The 20,670-nt window shown below is 53.2% G+C and overlaps 1 protein-coding gene, 1 long non-coding RNA gene and 1 other non-coding gene across 3 annotated transcripts; 2 read left to right on the forward strand and 1 right to left on the reverse strand.

Annotated features, from left to right (window-relative positions):
* Positions 1-896: 896 nt before the first annotated feature.
* On the forward strand, positions 897-13,586 carry LOC143175085 (uncharacterized). The gene is made up of 9 exons (XR_012999717.1): positions 897-1,357; positions 1,436-1,792; positions 8,218-8,371; positions 8,687-9,047; positions 9,155-9,364; positions 10,244-10,394; positions 10,467-10,541; positions 11,930-12,126; positions 12,337-13,586. It is a non-coding gene; the product is annotated as an uncharacterized LOC143175085 (long non-coding RNA).
* Positions 13,587-13,748: 162 nt separating this feature from the next.
* On the forward strand, positions 13,749-16,596 carry LOC116434834 (homeobox protein GBX-1). The gene is made up of 3 exons (XM_031993617.2): positions 13,749-14,240; positions 14,940-15,270; positions 15,470-16,596. Exons 1-3 carry the CDS (start codon positions 14,171-14,173, stop codon positions 15,738-15,740), a joined length of 672 nt encoding a protein of 223 aa, XP_031849477.1. The 5' UTR covers positions 13,749-14,170; the 3' UTR covers positions 15,741-16,596.
* Positions 16,597-20,533: 3,937 nt separating this feature from the next.
* TRNAM-CAU (transfer RNA methionine (anticodon CAU)) lies at positions 20,534-20,606 on the reverse strand. The gene has a single exon. It is a non-coding gene; the product is annotated as a tRNA-Met (tRNA).
* Between the last annotated feature and the right edge of the window lie 64 nt (positions 20,607-20,670).

Here is a 20,670-nt window from a genome sequence, read left to right on the forward strand (position 1 = left end):
TCCCTTTGGACTCCACTTTGTTTATTACATGCATATATGTTCACATATTCCACGTTACATGTATCACCAGGGATTGAACGTTCTCACTTTCCAATTTTACTGGCCATGGAAAAGCAATATACGAAAAAAGAACGGATTAGAGTGACGCGACGCCTACGTTAATGGGGATAATTGCCTCAAACGCGAAGCATATTTCCGGATTAAGGGTGCATAGTGCGTGGTAGGTCGCTCGCCGTCGCAGGACACGCGCAGGACTTTCTTCGGGGGATGAAATCCTGGCCTCCTCGCCCTCCAGTTGACAAGTCTTTTCTTTTCTGAAGAGCGATTTCCCGAATTACACTCGATGTTCTCGATATTAGGAGAGCACATCCGCCAGGAATCGAATTGTAAATATCATCGACTCGTTGACATTTACATTCCGCGCGGTAATCACGCGAATCGAAATTTTCCGAGTTTCCCGAAAGCCAACGAAAAGCCTAAGTTTCACGCTGCCCAACTGGCGATCGTTTATTTTAACGAGCATGTAAAAAAGAGCGTCTTCTCGTAAATCTACGCCGATTAATTGAACCCGCCGTCGTACCCCCGATAGGCGATTCCTGTTACAGGAAACTGCGTAAACACCGGAAGGAAACAGGAAGTCGGAACATAGGGAAGTAGCGGCGAACGGAGGTCTACCGTTCGGAACGGTTAACGAAAAAGCGCTTTCCAAGGCAAGTGGCTCTTCCTTCCCTTGGCAACAGGACGAACGTCGAACAGCCGATAATCAATGAACGACGACTCTTCCTTTCGCTTTTACACGGTATTATCCGTTCGAAATTACTGCCCCGCAAGGTAAGATCCGAAACTATCTCTCCGCCAGTGGTAGCGCTGCGCGTCACGCCTGACGGACACGACGGTTTCTCGCAGAACGATCATTTTTAGACAGGTCAACAAAGCGTCGCGCGAGCGACAAACGATAGACGAAACTTCAAAAGACGAAATAAGCTCCGATAACAGGATAGAAGGAAGCGAGGACAGCGTGCCAGGACATCCCCTGCGATTCCATCCTTCTGGAGAGCCTGCAGCCCTATATCCCGAAAACGCGGCGAGCATGTGTCGAGGACGAGCGGCGTACACCATGACCACCATACACGTCCGAAGGAATTTTTTTTTCCCGGCGAACCGCAGACGCATTAGGCTCGCATAACGCGGCGACAATTATCCGGACCGACCAGACGGACCTGGACAGGTTCGTCCCGACCGGCATGCTATCCTGGAAACGGTGACGAGCGAAGCAACGTCCGTTGGGTCCGGCGACGCGACGACGCGCGCTCGTATCTTACGAACGTCCAATGCCACTAGGGGACCATGCGAACCGGTACGTACAGACCGAGCCGAATTCCCTTCGATATCCTTGGCGGCCGAGCTTGCGCACGTTAAGTATTCCGTCTACCAGGACCCCATGCCAGCCGGAACTCGCCGACGGTCCGCTCCGTCGATCGACGTCGAGGGCGACAAGCTTTCTTCCGAGGCTTCGAGGAGCCGCGACGTCCTTCGGGCCTCGTCAACGTCCTGTCACTCGTCAACCGCGTGGCGCCGGAAGCATCCGCGCCACCAGGACCCCATAACTCAACAGCGATGTCCTAGCGGATCCAGGACGCTCGTTCGCGACGTAGCCGCGCGTTCGTCGCTCGCCAGGATAACAGGATCATAGTAGCTGAACAGTCGCCGACGCGCCGTTCCTTCCAGGGTGACCGACGGCGACGTACGGAGAGTTAAGACACCGTTGCGAAAGAAAGCTTCCGGCGGAACGGTAAGACGACGGAGATCATGAACCACCGAGACGGTTCCGGAACCGTTCCGTTCGCGGTCGTCGGGGGAAAAGAACGATCTCGGGGAAGACGGAACGGATAGCAAGATATCGCGACGTCTCCTTATCGGAGGTTTATTTATCCGCCGTCGAACTCGCTTCGTCTTCGTACGTCTTAATTTTGGCTGCGCGTCACAGGCGATCATGAAGCGAGTCGCGTGTGCCACCGAAAAAAAATTCCAGATATCCGGATGGATTTCCGATAACGGACCGCGACTCTACGTGTACACGGTGTGTACACATATAGGTACACATGTATACACGTGTATGTGTATATATAATATATACGTGTATACACGGCGCAACCCCGCGACCGTTACCACACCTCCGATGGCTCGCGACGAAACAAATATTGATTCGATATTCGTTTGAACCGACGCTACGGAAAATTGTCTATTTCTCGCGGCATTAGTGCCTCGAAGATTACTCCGTCGACTAAACCGATTTGTAGGCGGATTTTCCGTGCGAGTATGGATCGCGTGCCGCAGAATCGCGGACAGGCTAAACGGGGGCTCCGATCGATCGACGGTTCCACGGGGCGGCGAGCTGACGGCCGAGTTAATATCGGAAGGATAACAGGATTTATTCCAATTTGAGCTTCAAAGCGTCGCCGTGTTTGTCCATCAGGATACCAGCTGAGAGGTAGAGGCGCCCGTTTCTATTATTCATTCGCCCACAATTGATCGGAACGGGCGGGGTGGCGCGATTGGCCTGTTAGCGGTTCCCCCGTTCGCGTCGACGTGTTCGCGTGTTCCGGTGAAACGGTTCGATTTATCGTTCGATCGATGCACGAGGAGGAACAAAGTGACGCGATTAAAGGTTTCCGACTCCGCAGCTTACGCGACGTGTTCGCGAGGATATCGTTGTTTACGCGACGCTATCGATTCGGTTGTTCGTCGCAGAAGTTTAGACGACGCGCGACAAAGCCTCGTCTCTGGAGGACGCGGCGAGATACGATATCCTCGAGCGTAGTAATTACCGCGACGAGGAAAGCTCCTGCAACGTTCCCGCGAACACCGATACGCCGGAACGTATCACCGAGGTATCGTCCGCTGGTAACGATGCTCGCGGTGCGCGGTGTGTTGGTGCATCCTTGCCTCTTAAAACCCGGCAGCCTCTGGGCGTTTAAGTCCTCAAACCGTTCTAATTGAGGTTCCTCCTCGTTACCGCGAAAGGGTTACCGGAAACAATGGCCGGGACGAGCGGATGACAATTGCACGTAGGCAAGCATCCGCGCTAACAAAAGCGCGGCCAGCGGTCCTCTCGTTTTCGCTGTGTTTCGCTCCGTCTTCTTCTTGCATCTCGTGTCTCGCCATTGTTCCCCCGGCGCGCAGCGACGAGCTTCAGCCTCGGATAACGAGTAACGAAGCATCCTCCGCGGCTCTCGAGATATCGAGACAGCTAGCCTGAAACGGCGCCCTCCGAGCAGCCGGACGGGAAAGAGTAACCTTGCAGGAGGAACAGACGCCAGGGAAGCGTGCGCGAGCGCGCGAGCGCCGGGAGAGAGCTTAACTCACCGGAAAACTTTCTCGGCTCCTCTCGAACGTGAAACGATGACTGTGTCACGCGACGATGATTCCCCGGTTAACGTCGCTCGAGGATCACGCGTTAATCGTCGGACGTATCCCGGACGCATCGTGATCGATAACAGCGCGGCAACGATCGACACCGCCCGACACCGCTTTGCACAACCCGTTCGTCGCCGAGCCAATAGAATATCCGTGCAATTACCGGCGAGCGGCCGTAATTATTTTAATGATCGCCCTGGGAATCGATAGCCTCGAACTCTCGTGTCTGGCCGCGGGTTCCGCTTTACGAAACTAATTTAATTAGCACTTTAAGCAACGAAGAGCTGCGCGCGGGGCGGGGCGGGGCGCGCGCGCGCGAACGCGGGAGCGCGTGTAAGGGCGGTCGCTGATAATAGGAGGGAGGGCACCGCCGGGAACCGTTATCAGCGGAATCCTTTCACGTTAAACCCATTAACGGTACAATTAGCTGCACGCTGGATTTTTCAATTCAAAAGAGAGGCGAGCTTCGTGAAAAGGCTTCTACTTAATTTCGCGAGAAAGGGTGAAAGAACGCGGGGAAAAGAAAACGGGAATGTTCTCGGAGGCGAACACCGTGGAGACTTGCGCCGCTACGCCGGGGTATGTATCCCGTTTCCGCGGGAAGAAGAAAAGGGAGACGCGAGAAAGGAAACGGCGTAACAGAGGAAAAGGGAAAGAGACGAAGGCGCGGGAGAAGAGAGAGAGACAGAGGGAGAGAGAGAGAGAGAGAAAAAAGGAAACAAGTCGAAGCTGGCTCCGCGGAGTTATACTCGCCTCTCATTTTGCTCGAGTGCCCTCGCGAACGGGGAAACATTTCAATTAATTACTGCGTAATTAAAATATGAAAAAGTAGTCATTACCTCGCGTTTCCGCGTCGGTTACCCGGACAACTTTCTTGCTCGCCGGCCCGCCCCTACCGCCCGACGCCGCCGCGATCTCTCCTTTCGTCTAGGCTCGCGTCCGTTCGACGAGATCCCGGTTTCCTCTCCTCCCGTTCCGTTTCCGTCGTGTTTTCCTCGTCGCCGTTACCCGAGGCCTGACTTTCGAACGATACTCTCGCCGTTCTCTCTCTCTCTTTCTCTCTATCTCTCTCTCTTTCTCCCTCCCTCTCCCCCGTTTTATTTCGCCGACACAGATAATCCGTAAGGGCTGCACGCGCGCGCCCGCGGACGCTCGTTCTCATCATCGCGAACATTAATTATGCACGTGTCAGGTAACCCCGAAGTGGTTGCCAGGTAAGCAGCCCGCGCTAGACGCGCGCCGTGTGCGTCGCGTGCATGTACATGCAGAAATAAACACTTTTCCGGGACAGCCTCACGCTTGACCCGTCGCCGACGAACGCTCGCGACGATTCCGAGGCCGACCGCCGACGTCGTGGAACGGATACAGCAACGTAGCTCTCGGCCCTCTCTTTCTCTCTCTCTATTTAGGAATCTAAAACCGTCGGAAACGGTTTCTTCCGAAAATTCTGCCCTTCCGTTCGAATCCTTCTAGGGTAGTTCCAACTGAAACGGCCCGATCTCGTGAATCGTCAATCATCTCTTTCAATTGTTTCTGACGGTACAATGAATCTTGCACTCAGATCTATTCAACTAATCTCGCACCTATCTACTGTCGCGAATGTATTTCTTTCTGCTAATTACCAACGGTATTATAATGCAATACTTCTTTCCAACGAATGAGCCATCTCTTCGACTTACTCTAAATCGCGCGGTAAACAATTATCAATCGTCGATTCGTAACGTACGCGTGTAATCTCGACCGAAGCTTCCTAGGAATAATGTTATAACAAGTCGCGTGTGTAGCATGCAGAATTCGACGAGATCGATGATAAATCGGCGATCAAACGTGAAATCGGTGCCCGGCGCTGGTAAACAAGAAGCAACGCGTTAACGTCGGTTCGCGTCGCTAGACGATATCGTCGGTCGAAGGGGGTCGAGCTCCCGTGAACGTGAAAATAAGCCTTAATCCGTTGTGTTAGCCCTGCCGCGAGGAGATCGCTCGTTCCGGAGCAGCAGGGGTGGCTCCGTCGACGAGCCCCCGCCCGCCACACGGCGCTAACTTTTCAATCTCGGTCGAATAATCCGTCGGAAAGCCCCGCGGTTACCTCGGCAACGATCTGGCCTCTCATTGGCTCGCCGGCGTTCTCCTACCGACTCCCTTTCCGTCTCTGTCGCTCCTCGAGCATCCCTCTACCATCTTCTGGGCCACCCCGCCTGCTACCCTTCTTTCGTTCCATCACCCTCCTCTACGGATGGGACTAATTCGCTTATCATCCTCGCGTTTCCCATTAGCCTAAACCCCGACACACGATCGTTCAGACACTATCAAAAGCCAATTAACGCGCCGATCGTCGTGCCGATCGCGTAAACTATCCGCCCGCCGCATTTACATCCAATTATCGCGCAACAAAGCCAATCGAGTGATGGTAACGCTATCATCGACAACTCCAGGCATCTTGTCAAATGTGTATCATTCAAGGCTTCTTAGAATTATTTCCAATTCGATCCTAGAGAAGCTCGATCGAAAGCAGCTTAGGAAGCGTCAAAGCACAGGGAAAATTTACGCGTGTTGAATTTCAACATCCGGATATATTCGATGTCTCCATTGAATCCATCTAGTCATCTACATGATAGACGAATGCATTACAGTCTTTTCGAGCTACGAACTTCTTGCATGTCCTGTTCGATCGTCATTTATAAAATCCGACAGCGTCACGCTCGCGGATTCCTCGCAGTCGCTTGCGAGGGCATTGTTCCCATCACTACCCTCTTCCAGCCTCGTTCCGTCTCGCTCGAACGTTCTCCATTGGCCTCTGTCAGGCCAACCGTATCTTTGCCCGTCTTCCCCACCCCCGGTTCCGCTTCGCCTCTGCGTTATTCGCTTTCGCGGCGTCCCTCCGTCTTTGTCGGAGCAACCCTCCTCCCTCTCGCCGAGCCGCAACGTTTCCGTGGTTCTCTCGACAAACTGGGAGGCAAACCCTCCGCCCTCGCCGCACCTACAGTGTATATCTACCTAACCTTTAGTCACCGCTTCTCCTTGCTCCTCCCGCGCAGCACTCCCCGGCGCACTTAGCCCCGTGGTTAACTTCAATGAGCGGATAACAAGCCACCCCTCGACTTTGCCCTGTAATATTCACTCGTATAAATGGACCCGCGGCTTTGTCAAATCAACTGTCGCTTGTAAACAAGCAACCCTCTCGCGGCGTCGATGTTCGCCGCTCGCGCGAATCCGCGTCACCATCTTCGCGGCTATCTTCGCGACAACCCTCGCGCGCGTAGGAGCCTCTTAACAGCCGATCCTCCGCGACGCTCGGCGTCCCGTTGTCCCTCTTCGCGCTGAAATTTCGATCGAGTCGCGTTTTAGTTCGCGTACCTCCTGGTTGGTTTCGGGATTTTGGGCGAATCGGATATTTCTCGCTTATAGCACGGCGGTTCTTACGTTTGTCAATCATTTCTTTCGCTGATATTTAAGCTGAACGTGTATTAATAAGAGATCTACGAGAAAATGTTGATTCCAAGTTTTAACTACTAGTTTCTCGCTGTGAAATCTGAACTTACCCGATTCGCCTATACCCTAACTGAAGAAAACTGATATTTGAATGTTTAGTAACACGAGCAACCAAAAAATAGTATGATTGTAGAACTATGATACCGAATCACGTTAATACTTCATTCTAGTACCACTTGTCTTTGTTATGGATCGATGAGTAATATCACACGAAACGCTCCAAATCAAGGGCGGTCAACGCGTTGAAAGAAGAAATCATGGACGGCTGATTTTGACCCATTTAACGATTCTACCGTTAAACCGGTAATGACGGACGATCGTCGAGCGAAATCCCGTGAGTGCGTCGGAATAATTCCGCCGAGCGATTCTCGAGTTACGCTTCCTCATCCTTCGACACGCGAAATTAACGAACGATTTAAGGGTCTTCGCCGCGGTTCACGGATTATTAATTCGTAATGTCTATAAATCTTCGTTACCTCGTCGGCCGAGGGGTAGAGAATAAAAGCGTCTTTCGTTCCTCGTTTAATTCGATGACACCTCGATTCGATGAGACCGGGATTCCGTGGTCGCGCGAGGAATTTCTCGTTTAATTCTGTAACGAGAACCGCACGGACGTTTCAGCGGAATCTCGTTAGAACGGGGGACGCGAACCGCGCGCGTCTCGCCTCTCGGCCGAGTCCCGAGCATCACCGTAACGTAAACGAGCCAATCAGCCGGCTTTGTGGCGGCAATCATCCCTTGATTATACGGCACTTAGCTCGAAAACAGGGTCGCGGTACTATCGGGCGATCATTTTCGTCTTTGACCGAACACAACCGGGGGGCCAGGGGTGATCGGTTAAATCGCGTAGGAGACCGGCTATCTCGGGAACAACTCGCGCGTACACCTAACACGGGGGTAATCAGATATCCAGAGAACCAACGGGGGGCGATTCGTTCGCGTACAAACGTTTTTCTTTCAATCTTGCACCCAAGAATGTTCTCGTGAAATCGCGGAGATCCAACGTAGACGATCTTCTGAACGCGCTAACAGCCGAAGGAAACGAAGGAAACGAATCAACCGATCGTTTGGAAATTATATCGTTTCCTTTAACCTTTTGGCTACTGTACACAATTATAGTGGCTTTCGTGTATACCATCTGTTCTAACAGTACGCCATTATAACGTGACAACGATTTCTCTGTCATCGATAGTTGTGCACATTATAGTCTACTCTAACGTAATTGCGCGGCTAGTCCCGTGGTAGTTAGTTAATCGACTATCTCACGTTCCACAGCGAGTAATAGTATTTTGAAATGTAATTTCTGTTTAGTCGGGACACCGAACGCCAACGATCATCGGAGAGCACACGTTCGAACGAATAAACGTTCCTGGTTTCCGAAAGAGGAAGACTTTCGCGCCGGTCGGAGTCGCGGGCGGCGTTCGCCATGGAAACACGCGCGTCGAAACCCGAAAGTGGCCATGGGGTAAGAGTACCTTGTGTACTGGAGGCACTGAAGAGTCCGCAGTTACGGGAGGCGAACAAACAGGGCCGCCTTTCAATCGTAATTGGAACCGCGGGAGCCTGACCAACGTCCGTGTTCAAGCACTCTTTTTCCCATAACCATCATTCTTCGAGAGTGTCTCCTCCTCTCCGCGGAAGAAGAAGCACAATAGGCTGTATACCCGGTCGGGGGTTGCCGTCGAATTCCTCCCCGGACACGGGGATTCGACCCCTACGATTGTTTCTTCCGTTTTACCGATCCGAAGCGGTGTTTCATACAACGTAGAATCTTTTTTAGGGGACGGTGAGTCGAGAATCGGTCAGCGAGGCGAAAATTCCGGAACGAGTCGATCGAGCCGACGAACCCGAGAAGAAGAAGAAGAGGAGGAAGAATTCCGTCGTTACGGGACCGAGTCGAATTCTTTCGAGCATTTCACGCAGAAAAGCGCGAGTAAATCGACGGAATTGCAATGTATTTTCCGCGGCCTGTTCGAAACGTCGCGTCTCGTCTGCGGCCCGGAAATACCCGCGGAACGTCGTTAACTGAAGAATACCCGGGGAGCCGGGAAAACAGAGAGACGGAACAAAGTATAGAAACGGCGAGGAACGGCTGACAAGGAAATCTAAATGAATGCCGGGCACATTCAACGTGAAACGAGGCACGTGTATACCAAGATCTTTTGCTCTGTTTAACTCGTGGACCCGTAGCAATGGACTGAACAGATACCACCCTCTCGTGTCTTTCATCTCTCCCTTATTTCCTCAGGTTCCGCCCCCGCGGAGGAGGAAAATATTGCGCGAATGACTTTGTACGCTTTGATTCGAGAAAAAAGAAGACGGATGTTAAGAAGGAGAGGAACGCGGAGATCGACGACGCTTTCAACTGAACGAGGAACAATACCGACGTAACAACGACAAAAGAATTTCGCTTGTGTACTCGAGAGCAGCAACTGGCACTGGAACTACTAAACTACCGGTTCGAAACGATCCATGTCGATATTTTTACTTCGTCATCGAAACGGTGAAGATGCTTGTATGATATATAGTATAGTGAGGCGAATCGGATATTTCACGTTTTTCTTTTAATTTTTTTACTGATATTCCGCTGTCAAATCTGAACAGACCCGATTCGCCTCGGTCTACCCTTTCTGAATTTTGATTAGAAATTAGAAACAGGTCGCTCCGAACAGTTGTTAGTACCATTGCTGGAATACGACTGTCCTGAACATTCGGCGTGATCGTTAGTCGCTGTAAACAGAGCCGTTCTTTTCGTTCGCGCCTCTTTTCTCCCCCTGATGGAGAAAAACGAATAGATCCGCCTCCCTCCATCTCGCTCCTCGTTTTCGCGAATACCGGACGATGCTGCTCCGCGCGCAGAATATTCAGTTCGACAGTTATATTCACACGCGTGGTCGCACCTCAATGGACTTTGCTTTTGCCGCGATTGTTAACGATTTCGAAGCCCTCGTGGCATCGCGGTTTCGATCAATCCTCCTCCACCATCCGCGCCTCGCGATCCCCCGCCCCTCCTCTGTCGCTCACTGTTCTAAATCGCTCCACCGTGATACCCTCTTCAGTGTTTTCCTTTTTCTCTCCCCATCTCTCTCTCTTTCTCTCTCTCTCTCTCTCTCTCTCTCTCGTTTTTTTTTGTTTTTAATCCGTATTTAGCAATTCGTCTCGACTCGATCGACGACCGCGACTCTATTATTGATAATCATTCAGACTCGAGAACGGCTTGGGAGCCCGTGCTTTGCCCGTCTCGCCGATCATCCCCTACCGGTTTTTGTTTCCCTCTGACGGGGAAAAGCATTGTACTTTTCCCGAAATAATTGCAGTGTTCTCTTCTTTCCGTCAGGCTTGACACGCGGAGGATAATCGACGCGCGAATACCTTCTGGACAGCTACGAGTGAGACGTAAGTGCCGTTTTGCGTTTGATTCGAACGCGTTGAATGAAATGATTTGCTGAGGAATGAAGGAACTGTGAAGACGCTCTCGTTGGAAATTAGTAAGTAAATTCATTTATTCGAGCGCATCGTTCAATGCTTCGCATTGTTTGCAACAGCTTGTTACGTTCAAGTGCCCACGATATCACCGACTCGGATCACTGGTTGCGCGTGACCATAATGACGGACGTGCCTACTAAGAGTTTCCTGTAAGTAACATGCTCTGTTTCAATGTTTCTCGTACGACGAATCATGTTCACCCTTCATCTTATTCGTCATTCACTCATACTTCTGCTAAATGCCGTGCAATTATTCTTCCCGGAGAATGAAAATCACGGTGCTTTCTTTTTCAACTGTACCTACTAGTTATCAGTGTCATCTATTCAGCAATTAGGCGTTATTTGTTTAAGCAATCTCGATAGGCGGAGGGGAAAGAGTAATTGAACGCGTTTCTGCCGCTAATCCGCGACCGTCCCCCTCCCCGTTAAAGCGAAAAGATTCACCCCGAGCCGAATCCCATTTGCCCGGCGCATTCGTGTGCGGCTGTATCCAGATGAAATTTCGTGTCCCACGGGGGGAGCGAGTATCGCAAATTACCGATAACAATCGACAGCCTAGGGAGATAATTTCCAGGCAATTCACGCCCAACCCACTACCCTAATTCCCGTTGATTCGCCGCTGTCTAAATCGCGACAGATGCGGCGGGGAACGGGCGGAAAGGTGATTCGTCGTGAAAAACAAACAGGCGGGCAATTTATATCAAATCTCTTTTATTCGGTGAAAAATAAAATAAAGGAAATCGATTCGAGTCGATCTCAATTGCTCGTGCACCGATTCGTGCGAAGATCGTTTTCCAATTTCTAATCAACTCGGTCTCGATCGTGTCAAGATCACTCGGACGCCCTGCGGATCTCCGGAGCCTGTGTGTCAGTGAATTAACACCTTCGAGAAGGTATCGCCGACAAGGGGCGACTCTTATTCTAATTGGATCGGACGCGGAATAACGAACGGCGGGGCGCGCGCGCGTGCCGCCTCCAAAAATTGGTCTTCCTCTCCCTCTCTCTGTCTCTCTCTCTTCCTCTCTTTGTGCCTCGCTGTTCGCCGGCCAGATTTATCGCGGGCGTCTTTGTTTTCGCGACTCGACTCGCCACTCAATTTATCCCGTCTTCATGCATTTATTCCGCCATTTGCGCGGCACCGAGGCCCTTTTCCAGCGAGCACGAAGAAGACGCCCGGCCGCTTTGCTGCCCCTTGAATTAATCCCCTGCATACGTTAATCCTAATGAATTCACGAACGCGCGCGCCGTCGTGTCCGACTCCGAGGGGTACGGTCGACAAGGGGTTCCGCGTTACAGGTGCCGGCACGCAAACTCGAGGCCGCGAAGCGAGCCATTAAAATACCATCCCCCGGTGAACCCGGGGTGGCGCGCACACCGACACAGCGCGCTCCGTTCGTTCTTTTCCGCCCGTCGACGCGGAAGTTCACCGGATTTTATGCGACGCCACGCGACGTCGCGTTGCCGAAAAACACACGATGTACCCTCCAACCCCTCCGTCTTTTTTATTATTCGTTGTTAGCCGTGCCCATGAATTCCAGGGTAACGAGACCGCCGCCGAGGTCCCTTCTCGAACAGAGACGTTTGGCACTGCAGCTTTAAAAACGAGGAGGGAATAACTTTCTGGAACAATTCGGTGTCAACCCTTCGACGATCATAGGATTCGACACAAACCTGTGAAGTAGGGTTAAACTGAAGAGTAAGGAATATCCGATTCGTCCCAATTCCCGGACCGAAGGTTTTTCAACATTTTTTCTTGCAGATGTCGAAGCTCAATGTCTATTCATAGGAAATTTATGAACAAATTTGTCCATTCTCAGTTTTACCTATTACTCTCTCACTGTCAAATCTGAACTGATCCGATTCGCCTCGGTCTACTTTGCTGTTTCGCGTTCGCAAGGTTTCTCAAGGAACCTTTTAATGATATTTCTTATTTTTATTGTTACAGCGAGCACGCGGAGGGCCGGATCGGACTCGTCAGAAGTCGGAGGGTTAATTAAGCATCGCGAAGGAAGAAGGTGACCGAGGTCGGCGAACTGGTACCGCCCCGATCCGCCCGTTTTCCATTCCGCGGATCGGAGTTCAGCGCGGATGATTTTCACGGAACGGGAAATGTTTAGGTATTGAAGGCAGCGGATATATACGGGCCCATAGAGTCGCGCGAATGCTCCCAGGAAGATAAGTAGCGACCGAGGTGAATAGACTAACGGGGCGCTTCCAAAGCCGGGAACCGAGGAAAAAGGGGTTGAAAGGGGGATGCAGGCGGTGTCGAGGATTGGTGGTTTCCATGCGTCATGCATATTTACGCTCACATACTAGCCGGGCGAAGATGACGGGGCGCGGGCCGCGACGCGAGGGTTCCGCAAATTGCGAGGACCGTATTTATGCAAATAACCGCGGCGCATTCGCGTCCCGTTCCCCGCGCGCCCGCGCGCCACTTTCCCGACGCAGCGTTCCGACCGCCCGCAAATTGACTTCGTTAGAGTCTGGCCTGGGCTCTTTCAAATCCGCGCATCCTCCGAAAAAAAGAAGGAAAAAAACGGAAGCGAAAAAAAAACACATAGGTACGTACACACACGCACGCACACAGAGAGACAGACACGCACGCACACACGGACACAGAGAAAACGAGCATCCGTCCGGCTACGACCGAAAAAATCGTGCGCCTCCTGTTTTCGACCGGATAACGCACGACCTACCGTGCGCAGACTTTTCGCGCCTAATTCGCCGCGCGGAGAAAAACAGACCGGAAAACGGAGCTCGCGGCGCGGAGAACGCCGGAGTAACGGCTGCTAAACCACCCCCTCGACGGCGAGGGCGGAGGAGAGCGGAGGGAGAACGAGAAACAGAGAGAACAATCTCGATATCGCGGCCAGCGACTATGCCCGCAGAAACGTTTCACATCCAATTTGTTCCTCTCGTTTCGCGGTAATCGCTCGCCAATGACTTTCCTACCCTCGTTCCCATCCCCTCGCTCTCTCCTCCTCCCGTTCCCCCGGCCGCGGAGCTCGTTTCGTTGCTCTCGCCAGGCCGTACGTTTTTCGAAGCGTGCACCGAAATCTTGCCATCCGCGGGAAGCGTCGGTGGTAGCGCATCCCCCTCGTTGCACTTCAGCCGCACCGTCTTTCCCCCGAGGATATCCGCGACGGCCGGGGACACAACCCCCTTTCGCGCAGGCCTGTTTCCTTCGACCAATGGAGGCCGACGGTCCCCACTCTGCGCGCCTTCGTTGGCGAGTTAACGCGACCAATGAGCGTCGCGTCGCGGCGACGAGGTGGGGGCAGCGCGGCGTTTCCACCCCCAAAATGGCTGCGAATTCGCGCGGGCATTAGGCAGCCCGTTCAAAATAAACGGGCGGATTAATTGGAGCGGGGCGACGCGGGGCCAGGCCGGTTGCAACCCCTGGCCTTAACTCGCTCGTGGCAACGCTTCCACCTCCACCCCGTCGGCTTCGGCAACGTGCGCTCGTCACCGAGGAGGACGACGATGGAGGGGCGTGGGAGGACGAAGACGACAACGACGACGACGACGACGGGCGACGGCGATAACGATACCCGAAGTCGAACAAGCATATCCGGTCATCCTACGCGATCCTCGGCGACGCAGAACGACGCCGCGCGTCCGCACGTTAGCATGAAACTCGCGCCCGTCGCCGAAGTGTTCCCGCGCCGACCGACCCCGTTCGCAGGCACAGTTCGCACGATCATTCCACACTAGGCGATTTCGTCGGTTCGTTCGTTCCGATTGTTCGTTGAACCGTTCTTCGTCGACCGAGGAGTACCATGATGCAGGAGCACAAGTCGTTTCTTATACGGGATCTCTTAGGCGACGTGCTGACCGAAAGGGTACACGGTAAGTCGGTGCCATTTATTTCTATCGGACTCGACACGGCCGTTTCGGACGCCGCGAAATTCGTTCGCGATTCCTTCGATCGCGACACCGTTCGATCGAAGTCGTTCGTTCACGCGCGGCGGCGATCCCGAACGCGCGCTAATGAATCCGACGCGTCGAGCCGAACACGAGTAGACGGAGAAATGGAAATTTTTATTGGACGAGGAAGCTGTCGCGTGGCCGGCAACTGGGATCCTCGTTACGGGGAACCCCGCGGCGCGCTTCTATTATCTTTAGCCACGATTCGTAACCCCCGGGGCACCTAGCCGGCGCTGACGGGGCGCTGCCCCATTAACGGCGATCCTACAGATGGCCCGAGCTGCGGAAGGATTCGTTAGCTCTCGTTAGCGTGAGTTTTCGTCGCGCGGCGATCGTATCTTGCTGCGCCCGGTAGCGTGCATCGACCGACCGTTCCCTTCGGGACAAACGTTCCCGTAATTGAGATCGTTTACCATAAACCAGAGGCGATTGTGATCACGATACACGCGTCTGTATTGTCGAGATAATCGACTTTGACGGGAGAATCGGACCGGGGTCCGTCCCCTCTGCGAATGTCCGCTGGAAATTGGTTTTCATTCGGCCGCGCTGGGCCAAAATGGTCGCCTCAGAAAACAGCGAGCGCGCGAGGAGGATTGTTTCTAACGAAATCATGAATTTCAGGGGACTCCGAGGATGATTCCGCGGTTCACTCGGACTCCGAGGACACGATAGACCCTGGCAGCAGTCCCTGCACTCGGCTGGAGAGCCCTCCGCCGGCCTTGTCGCCTTCACCGACGGCAGCCACTTCCGGTAAGAACTGCGGAACCACCAGTGGTCCTCCCAGCGGGAGGAAGCCGAGAAGAAGACGAACAGCGTTCACCCACGCTCAACTGGCTTACCTGGAGCGGAAGTTCCGGTGTCAAAAGTACTTGAGCGTGGCGGACCGCAGCGACGTGGCCGACGCTCTGTCGCTCTCGGAAACGCAAGTCAAGACGTGGTACCAGAACAGAAGGTCAATCTCCGGTTTTGCAATTAGACATCACTGTAACTCGTAGTAGTTCATCGTAATCGGACGTTGATTGTAATTCACATTAGCTACATTCGAAACCTCCCGCTATTCGGGCTACGCGAGTCACAAATTACCGAGCATGACACGGTCACGATCGGAGTATCTGCCCGACGATCGATGTAGACGAAATATTCGATTGCAGGACCAAGTGGAAGCGACAGAATCAACTGCGGCTGGAGCAGCTTCGGCACCAAGCGACGGTAGAGAAGGAGCTGCTGGTTCGGGGCGTGGGCCTCCACCACGGCAGCATAGACGCCTACTGTCCACCTTACAATGCCCAGACCCAAACTCAAAGTCATCCGCCTCCACCGCCGCCTCCCCCGGCACCCTCCAGCGCGTCGACGGCCGCGTTCCTGTCAACCGCGGCGGCTCTCTTCCGGAACGTGACCTACGTCCACGGATGTCCCCTTTAACCCGCGCGATCGCCACGGTTTCAGGATCGTCTCCGTTCCGACGTCGCCGACCCCCTTCACCCGGAGGAGACCGGCACCATCCCGAACGAAGTGGGCCCACCGTCGACGACCGCCACGTCGCGCGCCGCCCGATGGCTTCTGTGGACTCGAAATGTCGCGAACCGATACAGTTTGCCGCGGTTCCTGGAACTTTGCGCCGAGCTCGCCGCGTCGGCGAGAACAGCTTCGCGGAAGCTCGACGCGTTCCGGTGCAGAGGGGCCGGAAGCCTGCTGGTCCTGCGATGGTGAAGTGCGCGGACAGAGGAACGACGTGGAAACGATCGTCGCCGTTGAGATCGTAAACAAGGGACGCGTCGTCAGGCATGGACAGTCCCATGAGTGACGAATCCATCCCCGGAGTTGTTTCACGTGTTTATTTGCTGCATGCGAGACAGTGTACATATGTAATTAAAAAGTTCGCTGGGTAGACGTAGTTCAGTTTGTTTCCGCTTTCCGACGAGGACGGACGGGAAATCTGTGCACCGTCGGCGACAGAGCGTCCTTCTCGGTCGGAACGGAAGGTTAATCGCGCGCAGTCTAGCTGAGCCGGTAGAGGGAATGAGAGAGAAAGCGAGAGAGCGGGAGAGAATGCGAGAGAAAGTGAGAAGGAAGAAGGTTCGTAGCTGTACAATAGAATCTTAGGTAATCATAATCAGACGGGAAACTGCGGCGACGAGCATGGCCGCCGTTTCACGGCCGGTTTTCGTTTAGAGGATTTAGTCGGTCACCGCTGACGATCGATCACCTTCTCCAGCTAGTCGACGATCTTTTTGCGTCAACCGAAAACAATTCTTGTAGATAAATAAATTATTATCGAGCAGAGACTCGGTGTTTTTGATTGCCATCTTTTCTCTACGTTCGTTCGAACGATTTCTCCGATTCGGAGAGCTCGACCTGCCCGACGAGGATATATCCTCGCCGAACGGCCGGCTCTCCGAGACCGATCCCCCGGCGAACCAATCGATTAAAAGCGATGACCGTTGAAAACGATCAGCCTAAAAACACAGCGGAGGGAACAGAAAACCGCGGGGGATGTTTCTCGTTTGACCGGGCGGCGATAGTAACGAGTGCCGGGCCGGGGGCACGAATCCACGCGTGACAATAGGCACGTGGCCAGGAACAGCGATCCGCGAGCCCCGGTGGAAAGTAATTGGCTGAAACCGATACAAGTCGAGTGCCGGTGCCACTCGTGGCTGGAATTGGCTGGCGGATTTAATTGAACGGAATCGACGGGAGAGAGGAAACACGGTAATAGGCGGAGAGAGAGGAGAGGAGAGAGCGCCGATATCCGCGGAGAAACGGTTCCGATTGTCGCGGATGATTTTTTCGCGGCGGGCGGACTGCCGTTAATTGGACGAGGAGAGGAGAGAGACGCTGCTGAAGAACACCGGTAAGAGGAGCGCGAGCCGGAGGAGCGGCGGGGGGGAGAAGAAGGAGAGAGAAGTGTACGATCTCGTTACACGGATGATTAGACTGCATTACGCGAGACACCGGAACAATCTCTGGTAACGACACCGTTAATCACTTTCCTTTGGCTCGTTCACCGATACGGGGAGAAAAGGGTCTCGAGGAGGAAAGGTATCAGCCACGGGAAATTGAGTTTCTCTGAAAAATTCGATCGGGATTACGAGTGCCTCGCTGATCGGCTCCAGCCCGACGAGCTCCCTTTGACTTGAAACGGTGAAAATTTACGAAACTACGATAGACACACACACGTCCGTGCACCTACGTGTAATTGGTCTACATCCGAGTTCAATTCTTCACCCCGATCAACCCTACGAATCGAGTCGATCCTTTGAACCCACTTATATCGGGAACCTCCGCGATCGCGTTTTCAGCGGGAAACACGCGTGAAAGCGATAGTTGCCTGCCCGCGGGAATAATCGCGGGACGACGCGAGCTCGCGAATCTCGACGGCTCGTTCCGCGCGTACCCGAGAAGGAGAGGAACAGAGCGAGGCCGGGATAGGAGAGACACTTCTTTCGAGTTCATTCAGGATGAAACAAACCGGGAGACACTCCTCGAGCGATGAAAAAGGAGGAGAGAAGAAAAGGAGAAGGACGGGTCCGTGTTGCCGAGCGTGAAATCTCGCCGCGGCGTAGGAAAAATTCTTGCGACCCTCGCCTCGCGCGACCCTCCATTATACTTCCTCCGCTCGAACGGGCCGCGCGCGCTGCCGAGGAAACTCTCACGCGTAATTACTTCGACATAATGAATCGCATATTATTCGTGATAATTCCTCGCCGGCCGAGCATTGTGCTCGCTCCTCGTTCTTACCTGCTTCTAATTTAGTCTTTTAACGCGTTCTTAACCCGACGATTCCCGCCCCGTGCTCTCCCTCTAACCGGATCGCGTCGACGACGATCCCCGCGTATTATCTCCTCTTTCTCTGATACCCTTTGATCGCGTCGCGTTCGATACTATCGGTCTGCTCAGAATTAATTCCTTATCCTCTATTACCCATAAACGAAGGTAAACGAGATTGAACCGAGATTCGAATCGGGATTCATAGCGCGAACGCATACGTTACAAGCAGTCGAAGACGATTCGACCGAACCGATGGCGCGTCAACCCTAAACGTCCGCGTTTTACCGTGAATCGCTGCCTCCTCCGCGATCGGATGCTCCCCGCGGTTACGCGATCGACGATCCCCGCTGGATCTCCTCGTGAAAGAGTCAAGGACTCCGGCGAAAGAGAGATGTCCTGGGACACACGAGTGGCGTCGCGTGTACTCGGCCACGTGCGCATTGTCGTCGAGCCGTGTACGCGCGTGCATACGTGCGTAAGTCGTGTTGGCACTTGGACACGCGCTTCTTATCCCTCCGCGGCGCACGATGCGCACCCCTCACCTCTGTTACCCTCTGTGAGCGGCGTCGTTAAACACTTGACAGAGCGCCCGGCGCGCGTACATCGTTCACCGATCCTTCTGGATCAGTGAATCCGGCCTTCGATTAATTGTAGCCTGCTTTTTTAGAAGCTATTATTCCGTAATAGCCATCCGCCCCGCTGCGATCACTCTGGACCGAGGGTCGGCAACCTTTTCTTAGCGGAGTGCCATTTTTCCGTAAATCTGTTCGAAAGGTTATTAATTCAGTAGAATTATTCCAGTTAGGCTAAAGGGCTGCTTTAGAGGATGAAAGGGTTGCGGATCGCCGACTCCTGTTCCATACCTGGAACTCGGATCATCGTTCGAGAATAGGTGTTAACCTACGTTCTCCAAGCGTATTCCCATCCAATCGCTTTCCTCGAGCTCTTATCGATACCATTCGCGTTTCAACGATGCATTCCCATTCGAGAGGAGCAACCGATCATCCGCGAATCCGTCGATCGGGAACAGCCGGGAAGCCTGGAACGGACAGCGGACGAAGGAAGACGGACCGGTGCGCGGATGTATAATTCTAATTCTTGGGGGAAGAAAAAAGCGGCGGAGTAATTGCTGGAGAAACTGGAGGAGGAGGGGTGGAGGGGGGAGGCGAACGATGGCTGACTGCACGGCGGTACGCGAAAAGGGATCGCGGCTCCGTTGGTGGAAGGTAAAAAGCAGAAGTGAAAGGACGAGGAAGGGTAGCGTTGCGGAGGGAAAAGACGAAATCGCGGGAAGGGCGGGAGAGAGAGGAGGAAAGGGTGCTGAAGAGAGACGCGGCGAGGAATGGAGGGTGCAAGGTGCAGGGCGGCGGCGAGGGATGGGCCGAGTGTAACGAAGCTCCGACTTTTTAATTGGAATATATTCAGAAAGCGGAACGCCTTTTCATTCGCGGGACTCGATGCACTGAATACAGCCTGAATCAACGCGGAATCAACCGCGCTTGCAACGAGCCTGCTGTGCACCTGCGAACCGGGCCGCGTCTCTGCATTTATACGTAACGGATGCAATAGCGGCCGCATAAAATAACCCGCGAAAATCGCCTGGATCGCCCATCCCATCGCGCTTTTTCTTCGCCGTGCAAACTTCTCCGCCTCCTCCGCGTTCCTCTCGTTTTCTGCCACGACTCGCCGACATCCACCGGCGTATAATCACCCTGAAAATACGATAAGCGCGAGAGGACGACGCGCGAGGCTAGACCACGCGATGATGATGAGGATGAGGATGATGATCGTATCCACGATAGACGACATTCATCGTGAAGCATTCGTTCTGTGAGATCGTCTCCGTTTCGAGATTCGTACGAGTTCGCTGACACTGTCGAGAAATAACTTGTATCTCCAATTTATCGTTACTTTTATACGGTTGATGACTTCTGTTTCTGTACGTTGTCATTGTTTTCCCTTGTGGAGGACGAGCGGTTTAAATATCCTGGACGGATTTTCCGTAGATTTATTCCCGCGGTAGGGTCGCAACACCTATCCATCGCGGAAAGGCAGAGGCTACGGCTGCTTCAGCTTAATGGGCTGTTTGCTTGCAAATTGCGGTATCGCTAAAGGGCAGCAAACAATTCACAACTCGTTTTAACTTCCACGTTTCAATTCCAAGACGCTTCGAGTCCCCCGGGCGGGCGTTACATTTACATAATTGTCTCCAGTTCTCTTTTCCCGTTCGCGGAAACCGTCGCCTGTTTTCCCCGCCGTGGCACGTTCGCATTTTTACGACGCGACGCCTTCGCGGTTGCCATCTTTGCGGGTGTTCCCGTCGAAAAGTATTGCGATTTTGAAGCTGGTCTAATTTTTAGAGTTTGGAGTATAGTTAATCGATACTCCTCCTTATGAGGCGATAAAAAATAATGATTGAAATATAATGTATAATTGCAAAAAGAAATTGCCCCGGGTGAGGATCGAACTCACGACCTTAAGATTATGAGACTTACGCGCTGCCTACTGCGCTACCGAGGCGATGTAAGCACTTTTCATATTCACTTATGAGAGTGGAATTTTGACGTCGATAGAAAATTTGTAT

This window comes from Nomia melanderi, chromosome 11, assembly GCF_051020985.1.
Source record: "Nomia melanderi isolate GNS246 chromosome 11, iyNomMela1, whole genome shotgun sequence".
NCBI classification, from domain to species: Eukaryota; Metazoa; Arthropoda; class Insecta; order Hymenoptera; family Halictidae; genus Nomia; species Nomia melanderi.

Coding starts and splice junctions, on each gene's coding strand:
- LOC116434834 (XM_031993617.2), top strand. CDS start 14,171: ATGATGCAGGAGCACAAGTCGTTTCTTATACGGGATCTCTTAGGCGAC. Junction 14,241..14,939: donor GCTGACCGAAAGGGTACACG/GTAAGTCGGTGC, acceptor CATGAATTTCAG/GGGACTCCGAGGATGATTCC. Junction 15,271..15,469: donor ACGTGGTACCAGAACAGAAG/GTCAATCTCCGG, acceptor ATTCGATTGCAG/GACCAAGTGGAAGCGACAGA.